Consider the following 19,455-nt stretch of genomic DNA (forward strand, 5'->3'; position numbering starts at 1 on the left):
ATCTTAGTCCTGAAGAAGGAACTGTCCCAGATGAGCTTGAGCCTGATCAGGTTGAGTGCTTGGGGACAGAGGGCCCTTCCAGGGCAGATCTGAGCCAGGAGCAGCTGAGCTGCCCTTCTCTTGAACCCCTCATACCGCAGGCTGCTGCTGAGGCTGCTGGGAATGCTAGTGGTACCCAGAGGATCTATTGGGATGATGGACTTCTATACTCAGAGAGTAGAGACCCCAAGCCTGGTGCAGCCAGGAGGTTGGTCATACCTCTGAAGTTTAGGGGCTTCCTATTGACACTAGCCCATGATATTCCCTTAGCAGGTTACCTGGACCAAAACAGGACTTGGGACAGGATTGTCCCTCTCTTTCATTTGCCCCACATGTTTGAAGACACCAAAGAGTTTTGTCGCTCCTGTGTCACCTGTCAAGCCAGTGGTAAGGCAGATGGTACAACAAAGACCCCCCCTGATACCACTACCTGTGGTGGGGGTTCCCTTTGAAAGAGTGGGGATTGACATAGTTGGTCCCATGGATCCTCAGACAGCCTCTGGGCACAGATTTATCCTGGTGGTGGTGTACCATGCCACTAGGTACCCAGAAGCTATTCCACTTAGGACCACCACAGCTCCTGTGGTGGCAAGGGCCCTCTTGGGAGTGTTCTCAAGAGTAGGCATCCCTAAGGAGGTAGTATCAGACAGAGGTACCAACTTCATGTCTAGTTACTTGACTGCAATGTGGAAGGAGTGTGGAGTGAATTACAAATTCACCACACCCTATCACCCACAATACAATGGTTTAGTTGAGAGATGCAACAAAACCTTGAAGGGCATGATTAAGGGTCTCCCTGAAAAGATTAGGCGCAGATGGGACATCCTTTTGCCCTGCCTTCTATTTGCCTACTGGGAGGTTCCTCAAAAGGGGATTGGTTACAGCCCTTTTGAACTTCTGTTTGGGCATCCTGTAAGAGGTCCATAGTGTCTGGTTAAGGAGGGATCGGAGTTACCTCTCAAACCCCCTAAACAGGACATAGTGGACTATGTACTTGGTCTCCGCTCCAGGATGGCCGAGTATATGAAAAAGGCTTCTAAACACCTTAAGGCTCGCCAGGAATTGCAAAAGGCCCGGCATGACCAAAAGGCTGTGCTGACTGTTTACCAGCCAGGACAGATGGACGTTCAACCATTCTGTAGATGGTCATCATGCCATAGACATCTTGTTTAAAGAACTGGTGGTCGTAGATGGACATTTAAACGTAATGCAGGTTTGGGCTCCAACTCAAGCTCTGCTCAGTCAGGACCCAGAGCCTCACCTAAGGAGAATCAAATCAGAAAAACAACCCATGAGGTAATTCTCACCCCCAGATACTGAGTCAAGGATCACTATGACATCTTAAACAGGGGTAATATACTTTGCCTATTCAAACATATCTCCACCTTGCCCAAACAAAATCGGACGACCCAGCTTGAGTCAAGTTTCTGAGCACTTTCCGGCAGATCGCCATTGAAATCAACGACGATTCCCGACACCAAAAGACACCTATGCAACCTGCTTCCCTGGGTGAGGTAACACGACTACTCCGGTGCTCCCGTGGGTGTTGGCCTTAGAACCCCTTAAGTCTAAAGGGGTTTGCTCAAAGTCCTCTCCGAACTGTCCCTAATCTTTAAATTTCCAACCGCAACTTTCGCCGTTGAAGCTAACGGCGATTCGTGGCTGTGTTCTCACACTGCACGCATCCCCCGTGGGTCCCCTGTGTCACTACCTTGGGTGGTTCCTTGTGGGCCCAGCGATTCTACAGGCCTAGGCCTTGTGTCTAGTCAAGTCGTGGTTCTTATACCACTTTTTTAATATATAGTTTGGTACGCCCCTAGGGCTCAACGTATATTGTGTTAATTTACTGTGATATATTAAGTGTAACATATGTGCTTTGACATCTAGCCTTTCATTTGGTAATTCACGAGATTATAGACGGGTAAAACAATCTGCTCTACATTCCTTCAAGACTTAGCCTGAATGCTCCTCTCCATAGCTACCACTAGGATAGCTTTCTATAAAGGTTGTCTTTAACCTATCACCTCTAAGGGGGTGTTTGGCAAGGTGCCCACTATCACTAGTGGACAGCCTATGCCAGGCCAACATCTCATATGGATTATTTATTTCTAAATTACGGTTTGCCTGGGTACGGTTTGCGTCCATCTATGGCAAGTCTTTGTCTTAGACGCGACTCGCTATTTAAATGACTTAACAAAAGGTGGGGGGTGACTGAACTAGAACGGAATGATTCCACAAGAGGCGTGTCAGTCTACCGAGCATCCTGTAAAGGGGTTTCCATTTAGGACATTTGTGATGCCAATACTTGGGCTTCTTCTCACAGTTTTGTGAACCATTATGATTTGCAGGTGGGCGGTACACTATCAACAAACTTTGGTTTGAATGTTTTGTTGGTTGTGAGGTCTTAAGGCCTGATTTAAATTTTGGAGGACAGGGTACCCCACTCAAATTGAACAGAGTACCCTATTGAACAAACCTTGGTACACCAACCTCATTTATAGATAGGCGATGCTTAATTTTTCTGTCAATGACGCCCCTGTTGGCTTTGTCAACAGAAAGCTTCCTTCTATGGTCCTACCCCGACCCAGGTGTCCCTGGACACCCCAAAAAGTTGAAACGAGTTGGTATAATCAGCAAGTTTTTGATCTTTCACTGCACCTCATAATGTAGGCAGAAAAAGGTGAGTTTTACTCACTAGGGGTTGGGATAGAAGTTTTTTTTTTAGTTTTCTTAGACTGACAGGTTATATCTGTGTCTGGAAGCAGAATCCCAATATGGAGAGAAAAAGACAAGGGGGGCTGGGGCTCAGGGCAACGAATTTTACGATGTGGAACTGGGGCAACTCTGCACGTGTGTATCTGAAGCATCATCATATATTAATGCAGGGAAACAGCATTTACACTGCTGTCATTACATCGCTGTACAATTACAACCGAGTCGTTACAACGACTGCGTTGTTAGTATGCGATGTATTTACATTGCAAGTCATTAGAACGACTTGCACTAGGGGGCGCTGAGGTATTGGAAATGAATTCCAACACCTTCCCTACTATTGCGCAAACTGGAGTAGGACTAGTAAGTAATACTATTCCTAAATCCAATGCGCCCCCTAATGCAAGTCGTTTTAATGACTTGCGATGTAAATGGAACACGTACTAACAACGCAGTTGTTGCAACGACCGCGTTGTAAAAGCATGCGATGTAATACACTGCGTTGCAATGTACCATATCCATTAATATAACCCCTAATGGTTATTGTAAGATTGATATTGGATTCCTAGGGGTCCTCTTACAGAAAGGCCAGGAAAACCCTAGGTTAACGGAAGCAAAGTCTGGGCCAAGACTCCTGTGGCCGGTCTAGTAGGACTCTTGTAGGGTGAGTCTAGGGAGAGGTGTGAACAATTAGGACCATGAGATGATGGCTGATCTGACAGCAAATACCGGAAACCCCTAGTTGACCTGGGATATGAATTAGTTTTCTGTGGGGTTTTCGGTCTCCCAAGGAATGACTTGATTGGTCCAGCCTCTTCAGATGATAGTGACTTTAGAGCCTGGTGGTTAAAACGTTTATCTGTATGAGAAGTGCGGTGGCGGAGACCGACCTGTCCCTGTTTTGATTCCTTCTAGGATGGACCCTCACTTCTCAAGCTGGAACAGACCGAGTGTGGGAAAGGCAAGTGCCCCTACGACCCCCGGCAGCAGGTGGCTACTGCGCTGATTGGTGAGTCGATGGCCATGGAAAGGGAGGGCTGGACTACTGTTGAAAAATAAATGTATAGTATGCAGAAGCACAGGCAATGGGTCTTTGATTGGCTGTTGCCATTTTGGTTTTGGCAATGCTTATTTTGTTTCTGAATGCAATTTTATAAAGGCACGCATTGTGTGAAAACAAGCAAATGTATATTTTTTATGTGAAAGCACACATTGCAGCAGTAACCCTGACACTGGAGGGTGCCCATTATTGTGAGGATGAGATTGTTGTGCAAGAGCAGAATGCTGCCACTCACAGTTGGGTCAGCCAATGGCAGAAGTGGACTAGTCCTGTGCCACATGCTATAGGCTGTGGTGGGTGGGAGCAAAATATGACTGGCACCACAGCAGACCAATGGATGAACAGGGCTGAATAAAGGCCCCTGTAAGTATGTATGTATGTCTATTTTATTAAAAATAAAAGATCTTGGCGAATGCCAGGCCTAAAAAAAGAGCAAAAATGACATGTAATCCCTTCTGAGCGGGGGTAATTCCCCTGCTGTGCTGGGGGGGTGGGGGCGCATAGCGCCCCGGTGCTCATGACAAGCTCAGCTTGTCATGAGGCACAGTGCTTGTGTGCTCTTGACGAGCTGAACTTGTCACGACCACACCCGTTTCCGTGGAACGCTCAGCACAACAGGGGAATGATCCCCGCATGCGAGCGTTCCACGGCTCATGACGCGAGCGTTCCACGGCTCATGACGCGAGCGTTCCACGGCTCATGACGAGCTGAGCTCGTCATGAGCACCGGAGCGCCGTGCCTCATGGCGAGCTCAGCTCGTCATGAGCGTGGAAGAGGAAGACCAAGCGCTCCTCTGTAGACTTGAAAGCTAACAACAAACTGGGAGTTGGCAAAACAAATGTATCTTATCTGCAAGATTGTGTGTTTTTGCTTTTTGCTACATTAAAAGAAAAAGTGTAGAAAATACTCCTCTTGATAATCTGGACACTACAAAGCCTCCCTGTATTGTTTTGTGGAAAGAATTTGCTCACAATGATATCACCTAAAAGCGATCTCTCAAACATGCACATCAACCACGGACATCTCTTGCCCTGTGTGGGTCGTCATTGTGACGCAAACAGCCAAACCTTGACAGTAATGAAGCCCAGGGTGCCATTGACCAAAGCACGAGACTGCCGCTGTCTCAGAGACGTGTGTGTGATGTTGTTTGTCTTCCTTCAGATGGAGAACTCTACGCAGGGATCTCTTCAGACTTCATGAGCAGAGACGCCGGCTTCTTCCGCAGTCTTGGACATCGTCACGCGATAAGGACGGAGCAGTACGACTCCAGGTGGCTTCAAGGTGAGCTCCATGGATCACCAGTAGCGGCTGGTGTAAGCGACATATGGTGGTGCAGCACGGGGGCAGCGTGAGGGGGCTGAAACAAGAACAAACAAGCATTCACAATGCAATGGTTTCGCCTTTGTTAAAGTTTGAGCTTTTGGTATTGCTTTTGACAAATGGTCTTTTCTAACTTCTTTGAATTATATGTAAAACGTTGATGTGTTTTACTTTACACAGAAATATGGATTGCATTTATAATGCAATTAGTTGCAGATGCACAGTGAATTAGAATACACGTTATTTCATAAAGCATGTTAGCATGTTAGTGAAGCCAGGAGTGTGAGAGAAGACAGGAGAGAGAGGGCAAGAAGGAGAGAGTGTAAGATAAAGAGAGAGGGCAAGAGGGAGAGAGATGGAGACTGAGTGCAAGAGAAGAAGTGATAGATATAGAAGTTAAGGAGAGCAGGAGTAAGAAGGAAGAAGGAAGAGAGGTCAAAAGGAAGAGAGGGCAGGAGAGAGAGGGAGGGCAGGAAGGAAAAGAGGCAGAAAGGAGAGGGAGGCTATTCGTGCAGGTGCATGCATACATTTGCTCATTTAACTATATGCACTAGAATTTAGCTGTGGTGCATTGTGGCAGCATCGTCCACACTCACTCTTTAGCTATTCTTGAGGGTCTCTTATCTGTAGAATAGCAGAGGGAAGGCCTGAACTTCAGAACTTACTATGGCCAGCGGCAGAAAACTACTGCCAGACATCCGCTCCACCCCACAGCAATGTGGCTCATGTAAGATGTTCTATAGAAAAGGCGCTATAATGTAGTGCTAGCTCGCATACCAGTGTTCGCTCTATAATATGCTATAATGTGCCCATGGAAAGCAATACAAATCAACAAAATGTTCCAAATTCAAGTTTTGTACACACAGCAGGTTGTAGGCCTCAGGGCGGGGGGGGGCGAGGTATGGGGATATGATTTTAGGGTTTAGGGCAAGAAGGGGGGGTTGGGGCAGTAGTAATCTTTACCAACCATATACATTTACCAATCGTGCCTTTACCACGAAATTGAAAGTGGTTTAGACGCTTTTGTGGTTAGGACAGCGTTGTAGAGGCCCGCGTGGTTCAACCATGCGTGCCTTTGTCATACAACCGTGTAGTGCATGCACAAATGTTACACTCACACTTTGGCAGTATGGGTCTGAGGCAGTCACTGCTTGCGTGTGGTAACTGTATATGATGATTTATATGTGTGGACCTGTCGCAGTTGGTTGTTGTGGTAGACGTGAATATGTGCCAGTGATTGGCATCCTCTGCAGAGCCGTGACGTGTGTGATGGACGGCGTCACTCCGTCTGAGAGTAAACGGCATCCGCTCTCGAGCAATGCTTACTGCGTTTGACAGTCTCCCTCCGCCGTTACTGTGTTTGCTGGCAGCATTTGCTGTGCTTGGGAGACAGCCTCACACTTAGCGCTTGCTCTGATAGACAGGCAGCCCTTGCTGTGTGTCACGCACAGACTTTCAGGCCTCACTCGCTCGGTGTGGCGTATATCAAGGAGGCGGCAGTCCGGGTGGGTAACGGGGGAGCCTCGTGAAGTGTTCAGAATATGTGATGGACAACATGTCGGAGAATGCGGCTGCTCGCATACTTTTTGCCCTGGCCTCCCTAAGGACTGTCACGCCTCATCTCTTGCGCCATCTTCACTGGTTGCCTATTGAACGGTGAATTCAGTTTAAAACTCTGTAGCACCCATAAGATCCTACATGGCCAGAGACACATTTTATGTCCCAGCGCCAGCGCTACGCTCCGCAGTTCTGTACCTGGCTTGCACTACTCGGGTGCGTGGGAGCAGGGGTGGGGGGTGCTCATTTAGGGCTTTGGCCCCCACCCTATAGAACTCCATTCCTCTTGCCATTCGTGGCACACAAGACCACTGGGCATTCAAAAAAACAGATCAAAATATAGTTGTTTGTGTCCATCTAGCTCCATGGTGTGAAGGCATGGTGCACACATGTCCCCTGGGCATTTAGAAACTGATTATACCTGGTCGACGTTTTAGCTGTCTAGCTTCTCCTTCCCTGACTTTCCGACCGCCAGCGCTGGGACGCCACGGTGTTGGGGCAGCCATGCAAAAATATATAACACAACGTACGCGGCACCTGCTGTGCGAAGGCCAGCCTCTCGCACGCAGCGCCCCGTGTCACAGACAGCCTCTCTCATGCAACACTCACGATATGTGACGCCCAGCCTTTCTAAAACAGGAAGTAGCCCCCGTGGGAAGAATAGCAGCTGTCAGTCAGCACTCACAGTATGTCAGTCAGCCCTCGCAATATCCGACTGAGGCTCTCAGCCAGCGCTTACATTATGTGACTGCCTGTCTGAGGCATTCAACACTCACTCACTGTGAGTGCAGTAGACTGTCTAAAACAGCACACTGTTGCTGGCAGCCTCTCTTACCACTCTCGTGTGCTGGCTAGCCTAGTTAAAGCAGGTGACGGCCTCTCTGTGAAGGACAGCTTCTTTCAAGCCGCACTGGCTGGGTGTGACGGCTTGAGACGGAGCTTGCAGTATGTGAAAGAGAGATTCCCTCGAGCAGCATTTTGTGCGTGAGACGGACAGCCCCTTAGCCAGAGCTCGGTGTTTCTTGAACAGTCTCTGCGACCTTCACTCTCTGGAGTGCCAAGTATTGCAGCAAGTGTATGATGGGCAGCCTCACGCAGACCTCACTCGCGGTTCTTGACGGAGCCCCTCAGTGGCGGCTGGAGCTCGCTGCTTGTGGTGAACAGCTTTAGGCAGGCGTCAGTCGCAGTATGTGACAGAGAGGCCCTCACAAGCAGGCAGCACTCCCTGTGCGCTAGACACGGATCTCCCTGTGTGACATGCACGCCGTTTCAGGCATGCAGAATTCGTGGTGTGGCGGGCAGCGTGCGTGTGGCGGGGAGGCGGCCCTCACCGTGTGCGACAGAAGCCGCTCTCGCAGTGTGTAGAGCAGTATGCCCCGGGGCCTCCTTTATTAAGTGTGAGCTGAGCGCTCCCTGGAGCCGGCTTTCCCTGTAACATGCATCACTTCCCGCAGCACACCTCAGGGCCTCTGCGGCGCCGGGAGCGTCACATCGAAAGCCCCTTTAGCTCCTGAATTACAATCACCGGCGGGCCTGCTCTCTGCATGATTAACATGCTGCGAAGAAGGCGGCTGTGCGGCCGTGAGGACAGTAGCCAGCGCCTTCTGTTCCCGGAAGGAGACGGCGAGTTTCACAGGGCTGCACCGGCAGGGACGGGACTGCCTATCCAGGGGACTGGCCTGTATGCATGGAGAGTAGGCGTAGAAAAGGCAATCCAGGCCATTGGCGACTGCCCTCCTTGCCTTCATCTTAAGCCATTTGTCAGCAGAATTATTTTTTGCTTGAACCCTTGTCATGTCTCTTGATTATTTTCAGGCGGCACGCAAGAGGCCGGATGTAACTAGTTCGCCCTAAGTTGGAAGGGTACGCCCAGCAGGCCGTAGAGCGGGAGGGGGGACGGGCACACGGAGAGCGGGAGGGGGGACGGGCACACGGACAGCGGGAGGGGGGACGGGCACACGGACAGCTGGAGGGGGGCGGCGGGAGGGGGGACACGGAGGAAGGCAGGACAGCAGCAAGCACTCACCAGAGGTCGGGGCAAATGACAAAATGAAAGGCTGCCAAAAAAAAAACACACAACACACCCCCAGCCGCATGACGTGTCCAAAGGGGCTGGATGAGAAAAACATCCCAGGAACGCCCACGAGTCGCCTCGCAGGATGACGGACGCCTCTGTTTGCCAATGGCTAGCGTCCATTTATGGAGCTAGCAAATGGGAAACAGAGGCGGGACGAACATCCATACTGTAACTCAAAAGCTTTCTCCCTGGGCGGGGCACTGCTTTGCAGTGCCCTCGCCAGGTCGAAACCTAAAAAATATACCTGGCAGTGTTCTGCTCACCGCTCTGCTCGCCCGTCTTCTGTGAGCACAAAATGAAGCTCGCAGCTGTGGTGAGTACCCAGGCCGTTCTCACCATGAGAGCAGTGTCGGGATTGAGCGGAGTGGGCTAGTTTTGCGCTCCATCAGTAGGTGGAAGGCTGTGTCTGCTGATCTCTCCAGCCAACAACACAGCTGGGTCGGAGAGATGTCAGTGCGCATGATGGTCTGGCCGTCCTAAGACAGCCGGCCAAACCGTCACGCACACTGACAGCCGTGCTTACCACTCCTCCTCCCCTGCGGCAGTGCTGTGTCCCGCCCCCAAGATTCGGCCACAGGAAGAAAAATAAAATGATCTGCATTTAAATCATTTTATTTTCCGTTTGCCTCTGCAGGCTGTGGGGCAGCGCTCCTCCGCCTTAGAGGAGCCGCCCCTGCGGACCACCCTAACATAGGCGGCTGTAAGGTGAGCTCCACTGACCATCCTAGGACAGGAGGCTGCAGAATCGGACTGGCAGCCGCAGTTGAGAGGCGGTGACTTACCTCCTCAGCTTCCCCATCTCTTAACGTCTCATTCATCTATTGGTGCAGTTTTAGGAGCTCAAACATTCATAGTTCCATTATCAGGGCAGGAGGATCCCCACCCGCACCAAAGTAAGAAAGTAGGAAAGGCACGCATAAATAAATACACTACACAACTTTTTGTTTGGAGAAAATTCTGGCTGCAGGTTTATTACATACAACAGTATGCAAATTATGGTGGGTTATCTTACGGGCGATCCAAGGGCAGGTAGCCGTACTGACCTATGCTACCCTGACCGCCTGAAGAGCAAAGCACTGTGGAAAACCCAATCAGCGCTCCCCTTATAGGTGTGATCCCCTTACTGGATAATGTGACACATTGGTCCCTTATTACTCACGGCCCTTTCAGGGCGGAGCGTAGCAAGCCAAGCCCTTGGTTGTTCAGGCCCACAACCACCCGAAGGACTTACGGGGCGCCGACGTCATTGTTCCAGGTCCCTCCCCTGAGGCCCCTGGTGTTAGGCTCTGGCACCCCTATTGTGCTCTTGCAGCGGTATCCTTCAGTACCATCATGCTTCCAGATCGCCCTGTAACTCCGCCACAGCTCTGGAGGCGGCCCCCGACCCCTACTGAGCCCCCCACCATTCACACAGCACTTTACTTACTTGCAACCGGCTCCTTCCAGTGTCTCTTGCATGTAAAAGAGATTCAGGTCCCTTCCAACCAGTGACAAGTGCACCTCATCGGCATCGAAATAGCCTCTCAACTTCATTTGTATCAGCTCATGTCTGATGAACCCAAAACCACTTTGGTCTGAACTTGTGCCTAGCACTATACACCCTTAGCGGGAATGCTCCACTGCTTCATTGGCCTTGGCCTTGGCCCCGTGCCCAGGTAGGCGTAGCCCATGCCTGCTGAAGCCAAAGCCCCTTGCTCAGCAAACTTGCGCATGGAGCGGGTTATCCTTCTCTGGGAATGTACCAGTGCCTCACATGACCTGCAAGACTGTGATGGCTTCCCAGGAGGGAGCTCTCTCATACATCGCTATCATGCCCTGCAAGCAGATGTGGCTCTCATCTCCTGCCCTGTAGTTGCAGCCCTTCTAGCATGTGAGCTCCCTACGCCTGTTTCCCCAATTTATAGCATTGGTTTTGCTACGTTGCCTGGCCTCCTAGCCTGCAAGCACCCCCGGCTGACCGCAGACTATCTGCTGTGTCTCCCGTGCAATGACCTCACCCTGGCGCAAGCGTCCCTTCCTGCACCTTTGCTAACAGACTAACTTTGGATGTGCTACGTTTTAAGCGATAAAGAGCCAGCGTAGCTCTTCCCCTTGAAACGATATCTCAAACAGGCTGGTAATTAGAACCATAAGCAGTACCCAATTGTCACCTGGGCATACTCCACGCGGTGAAGCCAGAAAAGCCGTCATTTACACCAAGCTGTTGCCTGTTAGTTTAATCTGCAGTGACTGCACCCGGCACTCCCCGGCACCTTGGTTGCTGACAATGTGACCAGTTGCTTAAATAGAGGGAATCTCACGCTTACCACTTGCAACTAAAGCAAGTATTTAATATGATAAAGTGGACCTGCAAGAACTATGCACAGGTAACTGACACTCTCCCACGTGCAGTTGCTGTGAAACCTTTTGGACTCGTCCATCAAATTACGCCAGCCACCTCCCTAGGTGGAGTTTGCATTCCCTACCTCTGCTAGTGTCAACCACGGTCACGCTTCTTGTTCAGTTGAATTTAGTGATTAATGACGCTGACAAACCCAAGGACCTAACACTGGGCTGTGTGTATGAGGCACAAGATGACCTTAAGTAATTGGCTGGAGTGGCTGGGTGTTAACATTGCCTGGTTGAAGTGCAATACCTTTGACTCCTGACAAGATGTGCCACTGCAGGCAGAAGTAAAAACTAACCAGCCCGCCTTACATCCTCTCCCAGCCATCTATGTAAAGCGCTTGTTGGAGCATGAAGCCCGTGTATTTTTGACATGCAACTGTTCCCGCAGGTATGTTGCAGCTAGATCAGAGATCTTTCTTACCCTGCTACTGCTATACATTTTACCAACCACAGAGAAAGGGAGGTTGATTGAAACCTGAAAGTGGCAAATCACCGACACCCCCGTGGGACCTGGCAGTCGTATTTAAACTTTATATTCTTACAGCACGGCAACACTCACCGCTGCACTATGCCATGAGCATAAAAGCCTGGAAGTTGCGCTACTACGTATAGCGATTAATCAAATAAAAATACTGTGCATATGAATAAGCTATACACCATCAGCTGAAACCTTCCACACGTTAGTAACTGTGAAACATAGTGGATTTGTCCAATACATAAAGCCAGTCACCCCCTAGTGAGGGCTTGCCCTACAACACTTCAGCTAGTATACCAGGGAGCAGACAAGAAAATTGAAACAAGACGAGCCAATGCAGGTAGGAGAAAGTTATCCCGCCCGCATTACTTGTAGTCCCAGTTATCTGAGTAAATTAGTGACAGATGCATGTTCGAACGCCTGCGAACGCTCAGCTCAGAGCAGCCGGCTAGACAATGGAGGCGCCTAGAAGGAACTAATGGTGGCCGCCCACTGAGGTGGCCCCCTGCGGGAGCCGCGGGCAGCCGCAATCCAGGGGGTTGGAGCAATTGGTAAATCGTGATACAAGAGAGAAATAGCGAGAAACAGAGAGAGAGAGAGAGAGATGGACAGAATAACAGAGAGAAAGAAAGATAAAGATAAAGAAAGAGAGGACGAAACACCAACTGAGAGAGCAACAGAGAGACAAAGAGAGTGACAGTGAGAAAGACAAAGAGAGTGACAGTGAGAAAGACAAAGAGAGTGACAGTGAGAAAGACAAAGAGTGTGACAGTGAGAAAGACAAAGAGAGTGACAGTGAGAAAGACAAAGAGTGTGACAGTGAGAAAGACAAAGAGTGTGACAGTGAGAAAGACAAAGAGAGTGACCAGACAGAGAAAGAAACTGAGCGAGGGAAACAAAGACTCAAAGTGAAATAGTGATGAGATAAAGAAGGAGAAAGAGAAGGAGAGTGCAACAGAGACAGTGAGAAAGAGGCAGGGAGAGATAGAGAGTAGGCAAAGGTAGAAAGACTGACTATTGGGGGGCAGAGAAAGAAAGAAAGGTGCAAAAGAGGGGTACACGTCGAAAGACTGAATCGAAGACAGAGAAACTGAGGGGGAAAAGGGGACAAAGAGGAGAAAAAAGGATGTAAAAATGTTAAAGAGACACAACAAATAACAACTAGGATGGTATGGAAAAAAACTGGTACCGGGAGCACGGAGGGCTTCCCAGAGTAGGCCTACAGTGCATGGAATCATATGATTCCAACATGTTTGATACCAAAGACAAGAGGGTTCGATACTGCCAGTTTAGAGTTAGCTATCCCCTAATGACTCATGGCCACTCTATATATCGCAATGGCTGATGCACTTACAACACCTGGATACGGGACTCCGAGGGTCGTAGGGGTGTCCTGCTCATGCGGGGCACCCTCACACTTATAACCAAGGACCCGGCCTTCAGGATTGAAAGGCCTCCCTTAAGGGTGACTTATAGGTTTAAGGGCAGTGACCTCAGATATAAGGAATCTTATATCTGTCGTAAGTGGTGCTAGCGCCGGCTCACACAGGCTGCGATGGCGGGCCTGTAGTCACAATTTGAGTGGTTCCCTGTGGGTGTTATAATACATGCTTCAGCCAATGGGGGACCCCTGGTGAACCTATGCCCTGGGTGCCATAGTGCCATATAATAGGAACTTACAAGGGTACACCAGTAGCCAATCTGGGGGTATCTAAGTACTCACCATGGTTCAATTTAGAGAGGAAGCACAGATACTAGGGTCCTGATTAGCAGGATCGCAGTCAGACTAGTCGTTAAAGTGTAATGACACCAGCAAACAGCGGGGGTGACCATGAAAGCAGATATTTCCTTTATATGGTGTTCAAACTTTCCTCCATTTTATGACTGATTGTTCTTTTCCCTGCCACAGACCCAAAGTTTGTGAAAGTCCAGGTGATGTCAGAGAGCGACAGCGAAGAAGACGACAAGGTGTACTTGTTCTTCACCGAGCGGGCCCAGGAGGCAGAGGGTGGCGGAGGAAAGGTCATTTACTCCCGGGTATCACGCGTGTGTAAGGTGGGTTCCTTCAGTGGTCACGCCTCTTGAGTTTGTATTCAATTTAGCAGTTGTATGCTCAGAACACTGTGTAATTCTTGTTTGGTGTGAATCAGGGCCTGTGTGCATGAGAGGTAGATTTGAGGCTTGCTCTGTACCCTGTCTGAGAGGCTTTGGGGTTGTGTGTGAGTTTGGGGTTGGCTTAGATGGTGTTGCATCTGGTTGGCATATGTGGTGAGGTGTTGGGTTTTGTAGGATTGGCTTACTTGGAATTGTGCTGGTGTTTTATGCTTTGTTTGGCTTGGATGTAGGGTTAGAGACAGTGTTGTGCTGGGAAGCATGGTGTTGCATTTTTTGGCGAGTGTGGTCTGGGGTTGGGTTGGTTTGCATGGAATTGTGCTGTTTTTTGTGTTCTGGTGGTTTGGGCTTAGGGTTAGACACAGTGTTTTACTTGGATATGTGGTGTTGCATTTGGTAGCCATGTGTGGTGCTGAGTTTTGAAGGATTGGCTTACTTGGAATTGTGCTGGTGTTGTGTTTTCTGTTGGCTTGGGCTTAGGTTTAGAGACGGTGTTGCCTGGGTAGCATGCTGTTGTATTTTTTGGGCGAGTGTGGTCTGGTGTTGGGTTGGTTTGCATGGAATTGTGCTGGGGTTTTGTGTTCTGTTGGCTTGGGCTTAGGGTTAAACACAGTGTTTTACTGGGTTGCGTTGTGTTGCATTTGGTTGCCATGTGTGGTGCTGGGTTTTGAAGGATTGGCTTACATAGAATTGTGCTGGTGTTGTGTTTTCTGTTGGCTTGGGCTTAGGTTTAGAGACGGTGTTGTGCTGGCAACTGTGCTGTTGTATTTGTTGGTGAGTGTGGTCTGGTGTTGGGTTGGTTTGCTTGGAGTAGAGCTGGTGTGCTGGGTTCTGTTGGCTTGGACTTGTTGCATTGGGCTAGAAGCGGGGTTGTGCCACAATGCTTGGTGTTGCTTGAGAGGTGTGGGCTGTGTTGGGTTGGCGTATGTGCCGTTATGCTGGTTTGTGTTGGTTTGCGCTGTATGCCAACAGCACCACTGGGTTCATGACTTAAATGTTCAAGTCTTTAGTACATTATCTATTGACAACGAGCTTCTAGGTGCTTCTATGAGCTTCTAGGTGCTTCTAGGAGCTTCTAGGTGCTTCTAGGTGCTTCTAGGAGCTTCTATGTGCTTCTAGGAGCTTCTAGGTGCTTCTGGGAGCTTCTAGGTGCTTCTAGGTGCTTCTAGGAGCTTCTAGGTGCTTCTAGGAGCTTCTAGGTGCTTCTGGGAGCTTCTAAGGGCTTCTGGGAGCTTCTAAGGGCTTCTAGGAGCTTCTTCTTCACCCTGCACCAAGGAACAGACGGGGTGGGGGCTCCTATCCATGCTGTCCCCTCCCCACACACCTGCCCCTTCATCGTGCACCCCTCACACCTCCATGCTCTTTCCCCCCCAGAGTGACGTCGGAGGGCAGCGCAGCCTGGTCCATAAATGGAGCACCTTCCTGAAGGCCCGCCTGGTGTGCTCCGCCCCGGGCCCGGGGGGCCTCGAAACCCACTTCGATGAGCTGAGTGAGTGCACGCGCCAGGGGGGCTTTTATCGTAATTAAAATACTGTTAGAAAAATGACACTTGTATATATTGATGCGCAAGCAGGTCTGTATCAAAAACACAAACACACAAACAAAGTGCTACATATGAGTCTGTTATCTGCTGGGTGGCCATAGGACTGGGGAAAAGTTTAATTATGAAAATGAAATTCATGAAATTCTAAAATTTTGCATTACACGAAATTCACACATTTTCTCAGTATTTTGCACTTTGAAATGTTGTTTAATTTAAACCTGTTGTAGACTGGTTCATCCAGAAAACGTCATGCCAATATACAATGTGTTCTCGAACCAGTGTCCTGCGGGTGTCTCTGAAGGCTTTTATGTGCAATTTGTAACCTTACCTAAACAAATTCACACGAGCGACAGTGAAGCCAGAATTGGCTCTGGAAGGATAATTTGGCAACAATTTCTAATGTAATTTCACAACATTTTACATAAACCGCAGCAGCCTTTGATTTCCAGGAACAGACAGTGGCCTGCAGCCCTCGCCTGGCACGGCGTCACATGTGAGGGAATGGGGGGGTGGGTCTCTTTGGGCCAGGGGTGAATCCATCTGACTGACCAGTGTGGACCCTGGCAGAGGGCACCCCTGAACCCCACCCTCAGTGGGATCGAGGCACGTGCATCATAGAAATGACGTCAGCATTTGACAGGCCAACTCTCCTCTTCCCAATGTGCAGAGAAACACTGGTTTGGTTCCATTAGCACGCGCAATTAAATAAAAAAAACGAGTTTGCAAAATGCGATGCATGGCGCGCTACGAAATTCATTTTATTAATTTCATTGTTTACTTCCCTCCAATCATCCATATTCCGATGTTTAGCACCCCCACACTGCCCCTCCCCTGCCCCGCCTGTCTGCCCCACGGAACTCCCTCCACGGGCCATGGCTGCGAACAAAGTCTGCCCACCACTGTAACGGTGAACGGGACCGGCCGCCAGAGGTGCGGCGGTTCCGCTGTGCCCATTGGGATGCAGCCGCCACCCTGGCGGTCGCATCTCGCACATTTAATATTGTGGCGGGTGGTGCTGTAAGCAGCACCCACCACAAGGTTAAATCTGCATGTTGTGCATTGGCATGCACAACGTGACAGGAACCGCGCGGTACCTGTCACCTTGTGCATGGCAATGTAGAGGGGTACCATGGGTACCCCCCAAGTGCAGCCCCCCTGAGGCACGCAACGGGCCCCCAAAGCAGTTCCTGCATGCCTTTCCTTGGCGGCATCGCTGCCACGGAAAGGCCTTCTCCGCCAGGCATCCCGATATGGATGGCGGTGTCCTCCAGACACCGCCACCATGTAAGGCCCGAGTTCCGCCCGGCAAGCAATCAGAACGATTGCCTGCCAGTGGAAATGCAGCGGACGGTCTTTCCGTCTGCCGCCGTAACCCCTGCCATTGTAACATAGTGGGGGGTAAATGGAGGGCGGGTGGGGAATGATGTTGGGAGGGTCGACACCGCTGGTCTTGCGGTGGCGACCCGCCGACATCATGATGGACCCCAAAATGCCGTTTTAAATGGATTTGAGTACATGGATCTAACAGACATGAAAGACATGAATAGACTGCTTTGTGTCTGTGGTATTACAATATGTTTGTGCTGAAAGGTGTCGGCAGTATTTTAATATATCACTGTATTTTCTCAAATTTCACATTATTTGGAGTGATATTATAAAAAAATTAATTTTGCAATAAAAATCAAAATAACAATGACAACTCTACCTCCAACAAACTGAAATAAATCTGTATATATGTCTTGCTGCCAACACCGCCGACATGAACCCGTTTCTGAGATGTGGCCAATATTGTCAAGAAATTCAAATACCTTTGGCACCAAACTGTTTACCTGATATGGGCCCAAGTTCTTCTCAGAAGACAGGCAGCTTATAGGGACCCAAGTCATTATTGGGCCTGTGGTACTTGTAGTGACAGTCAGGGCTCTAATGGAAGAAAAAACTGGGGTGAGAGTAGGGGTGTCTCTCAAAGAGTGTGGCTTAAAAACACGTAAGCAACAAATCTGTGCGTAGCATTAAGTGTGCTGCCCGACTTGTATTTTGCTGCTTCTGGGCCCGATTCACAGAATTAACTTAAGACAAGATCCTAAGCTTACTACCATTTTGGTATTCGCAGAAGTTAGGACTCCTAAATGCCTTCTGTGAATACCGAAAGTCTTAAAGTTAGGATTTTTCTCAGTTTAGGAGTCCTAACTTTACAACTCCTAAACTGAGAAAAATCCTAACTTTAAGACTTTTGGTGAATACCGAAATGAGTAAGTTCCTTCTGTGAATACCAAAAGGGTAGTAAGTTTTGGATTTTGTCTTAAGTTAGTTCTGGGAATCGGGCCCTCTGTCATTGCATCCACATACATTATACAACACGCAACAGTACACCTACAACGAGCCAGCTTCATTGTATAGAATATTGAAAATGCGTCAGTTCTGAAATGATGAGACTGCGCAAGAACTATAACCAGTCTCTTTGAAGTTACATCAAACACAGAGAAGAGTGGTACTGCTGCTGAGTTAAGATTTGTTTTCACCCCGAGGGTGAGGGCAAATATGAAGACCCGTCTCAGCACCTGCTTTTTAGAGCTGCCGGTGCTGAGCACCAGTGGGACCCGGCCCACTTAAAGCCCTGTTGACATTGTTCCTGCTAATGTAGAGACGTCTGATAATAGCAATATGTTTCGCTGTCCTCGCATACGCCATGGTCTCGAGACGCACGATCGTCAAGGCTTCCAAATCCCATCTTTTTCCGGTTTGATCTGCCCCTTGGGGTGCTCGGTACCAGCAGGACACGGGGAGACCCACAGGACTCTTGGCGGGTGCCAGTGACCGGGTGGCCTGGCCTGGAGGCTGAGAGACACTCTGTATCAGTGCTTAATTGGTAAAAAAAGTCAGTGCCAGACCACTGCAGACTGCACCCCCCAGTGTCCCTGACTGTGTCCCCAAAGGTAGAACCAACACAAGTACTAACAATCTCACTCCTCCAAATGTGAGAATTCAAACTAGCACAGGCCACCCAAAGCTTTAATAATGGAGTGAGCAATAGTCGTATATTGACTTATTAAACACTGTAGTTGTGCTTATCTCAAACTTTGACAAACAGCGCCACCGTGTGGTGGATTGTCACTAGAGCCGGAGCTGACAATTTAGTGCTGGTGCCGAGCACTGGAAACCACCGGCTCAAATTTAGCGCTGCTCTGGATTAACTGCCGGGCCTACTCGGCATTAAAAAGGTGCGCCACGTTGAGCATTGGCGGCGTCGGTAGCCCATCGGCGTCTCTAAAACTAATCAGTCCGGTTCAATAAGAAGGGGAGCCAGAAGTAAGTGCTCATGGACACCTCCTGGCACTCTGATGGGAGGGGAACCCCAGGGAAGGGCGGGAGATAGAGGAACAGTGCGGTCCCTCAAGAAGCGACTGTAAGCAGTTGTATCCTCTGCAGGTGTTAAATCACCTCCCGGGTGGGGCCACCGCTTCAGAAGACATCCGTTGTTGAGTTCCTCAGTTAGAAGTCCACCGTTGTCAAAGCTACGTGACCCCTCCTAGGAGTTGTGCAAGCCTTAGCAAAGCACAACAACACTAAGGGTCGCTGCCTCCTCAGTTTATCCAGCAGACTTCAAAGAGCACCTTTACCTCAAAAGGAGTGTGTGTTGAGAGCAGGCCTGGGCGTAGGATTATGCTACGCTTGCGTAGTTTGCGCAACTACGCGCTACACGAATTGCACGTAACACTGTGCAAAAATGCGTAGCAGCATTTTTTGCTTGCTCGCGGTCCTCAACGTCAAGTTGGCGACCGCGAGCGAGCAAAATGACATCCTGGCGAGACTTTTTCCTCATTTCGGATCAGCAACATCAAGTTGCCGATCGCGAGCCTGGGAAATAAACCTTCCGGCAAGATTCTCAATGCAGGGAGGCCAGGTTTCTCATTGCGAGTGGTCACGTATGCTCACGAACGCTCGCGATGAGAAACTACCAGTCCACGTTGAGAAAGCTGCGGCTCGAGTACAAATCTACTCGAGCGGCAGAAAATGACCGCTTGCACTGGGCAAGATGCCGTTTTCAATGATTGCACAGTGTGGACAAGCATCCGGCAATGTGCAATCATTGCGAACAGCATTTCCCTACCGCACTACGCAGTTCGCGTAGTGCTACGCGTATTGCAAAGTGCACTTCGCGTAGCTCCGCG

General features: G+C 49.6%; 1 protein-coding gene across 2 annotated transcripts in view; it reads left to right on the forward strand.

Annotated features, from left to right (window-relative positions):
• Positions 1-19,455, forward strand: part of LOC144782495 (semaphorin-3A-like) — a 267,163-nt gene that overhangs the window by 186,065 nt on the left and 61,643 nt on the right. For both annotated transcript variants that reach the window (XM_078661881.1, XM_078661882.1), the window contains 4 exons: positions 3,667-3,760; positions 4,973-5,092; positions 13,538-13,683; positions 15,115-15,229. In XM_078661881.1, the coding sequence (XP_078518007.1) occupies positions 3,667-3,760; positions 4,973-5,092; positions 13,538-13,683; positions 15,115-15,229 (475 nt within the window). The remainder of the gene's footprint in view (positions 1-3,666; positions 3,761-4,972; positions 5,093-13,537; positions 13,684-15,114; positions 15,230-19,455) is intronic.

The sequence above is a fragment of the Lissotriton helveticus genome, chromosome 9 (assembly GCF_964261635.1).
Source record: "Lissotriton helveticus chromosome 9, aLisHel1.1, whole genome shotgun sequence".
In the NCBI taxonomy this organism is placed as follows: Eukaryota; Metazoa; Chordata; class Amphibia; order Caudata; family Salamandridae; genus Lissotriton; species Lissotriton helveticus.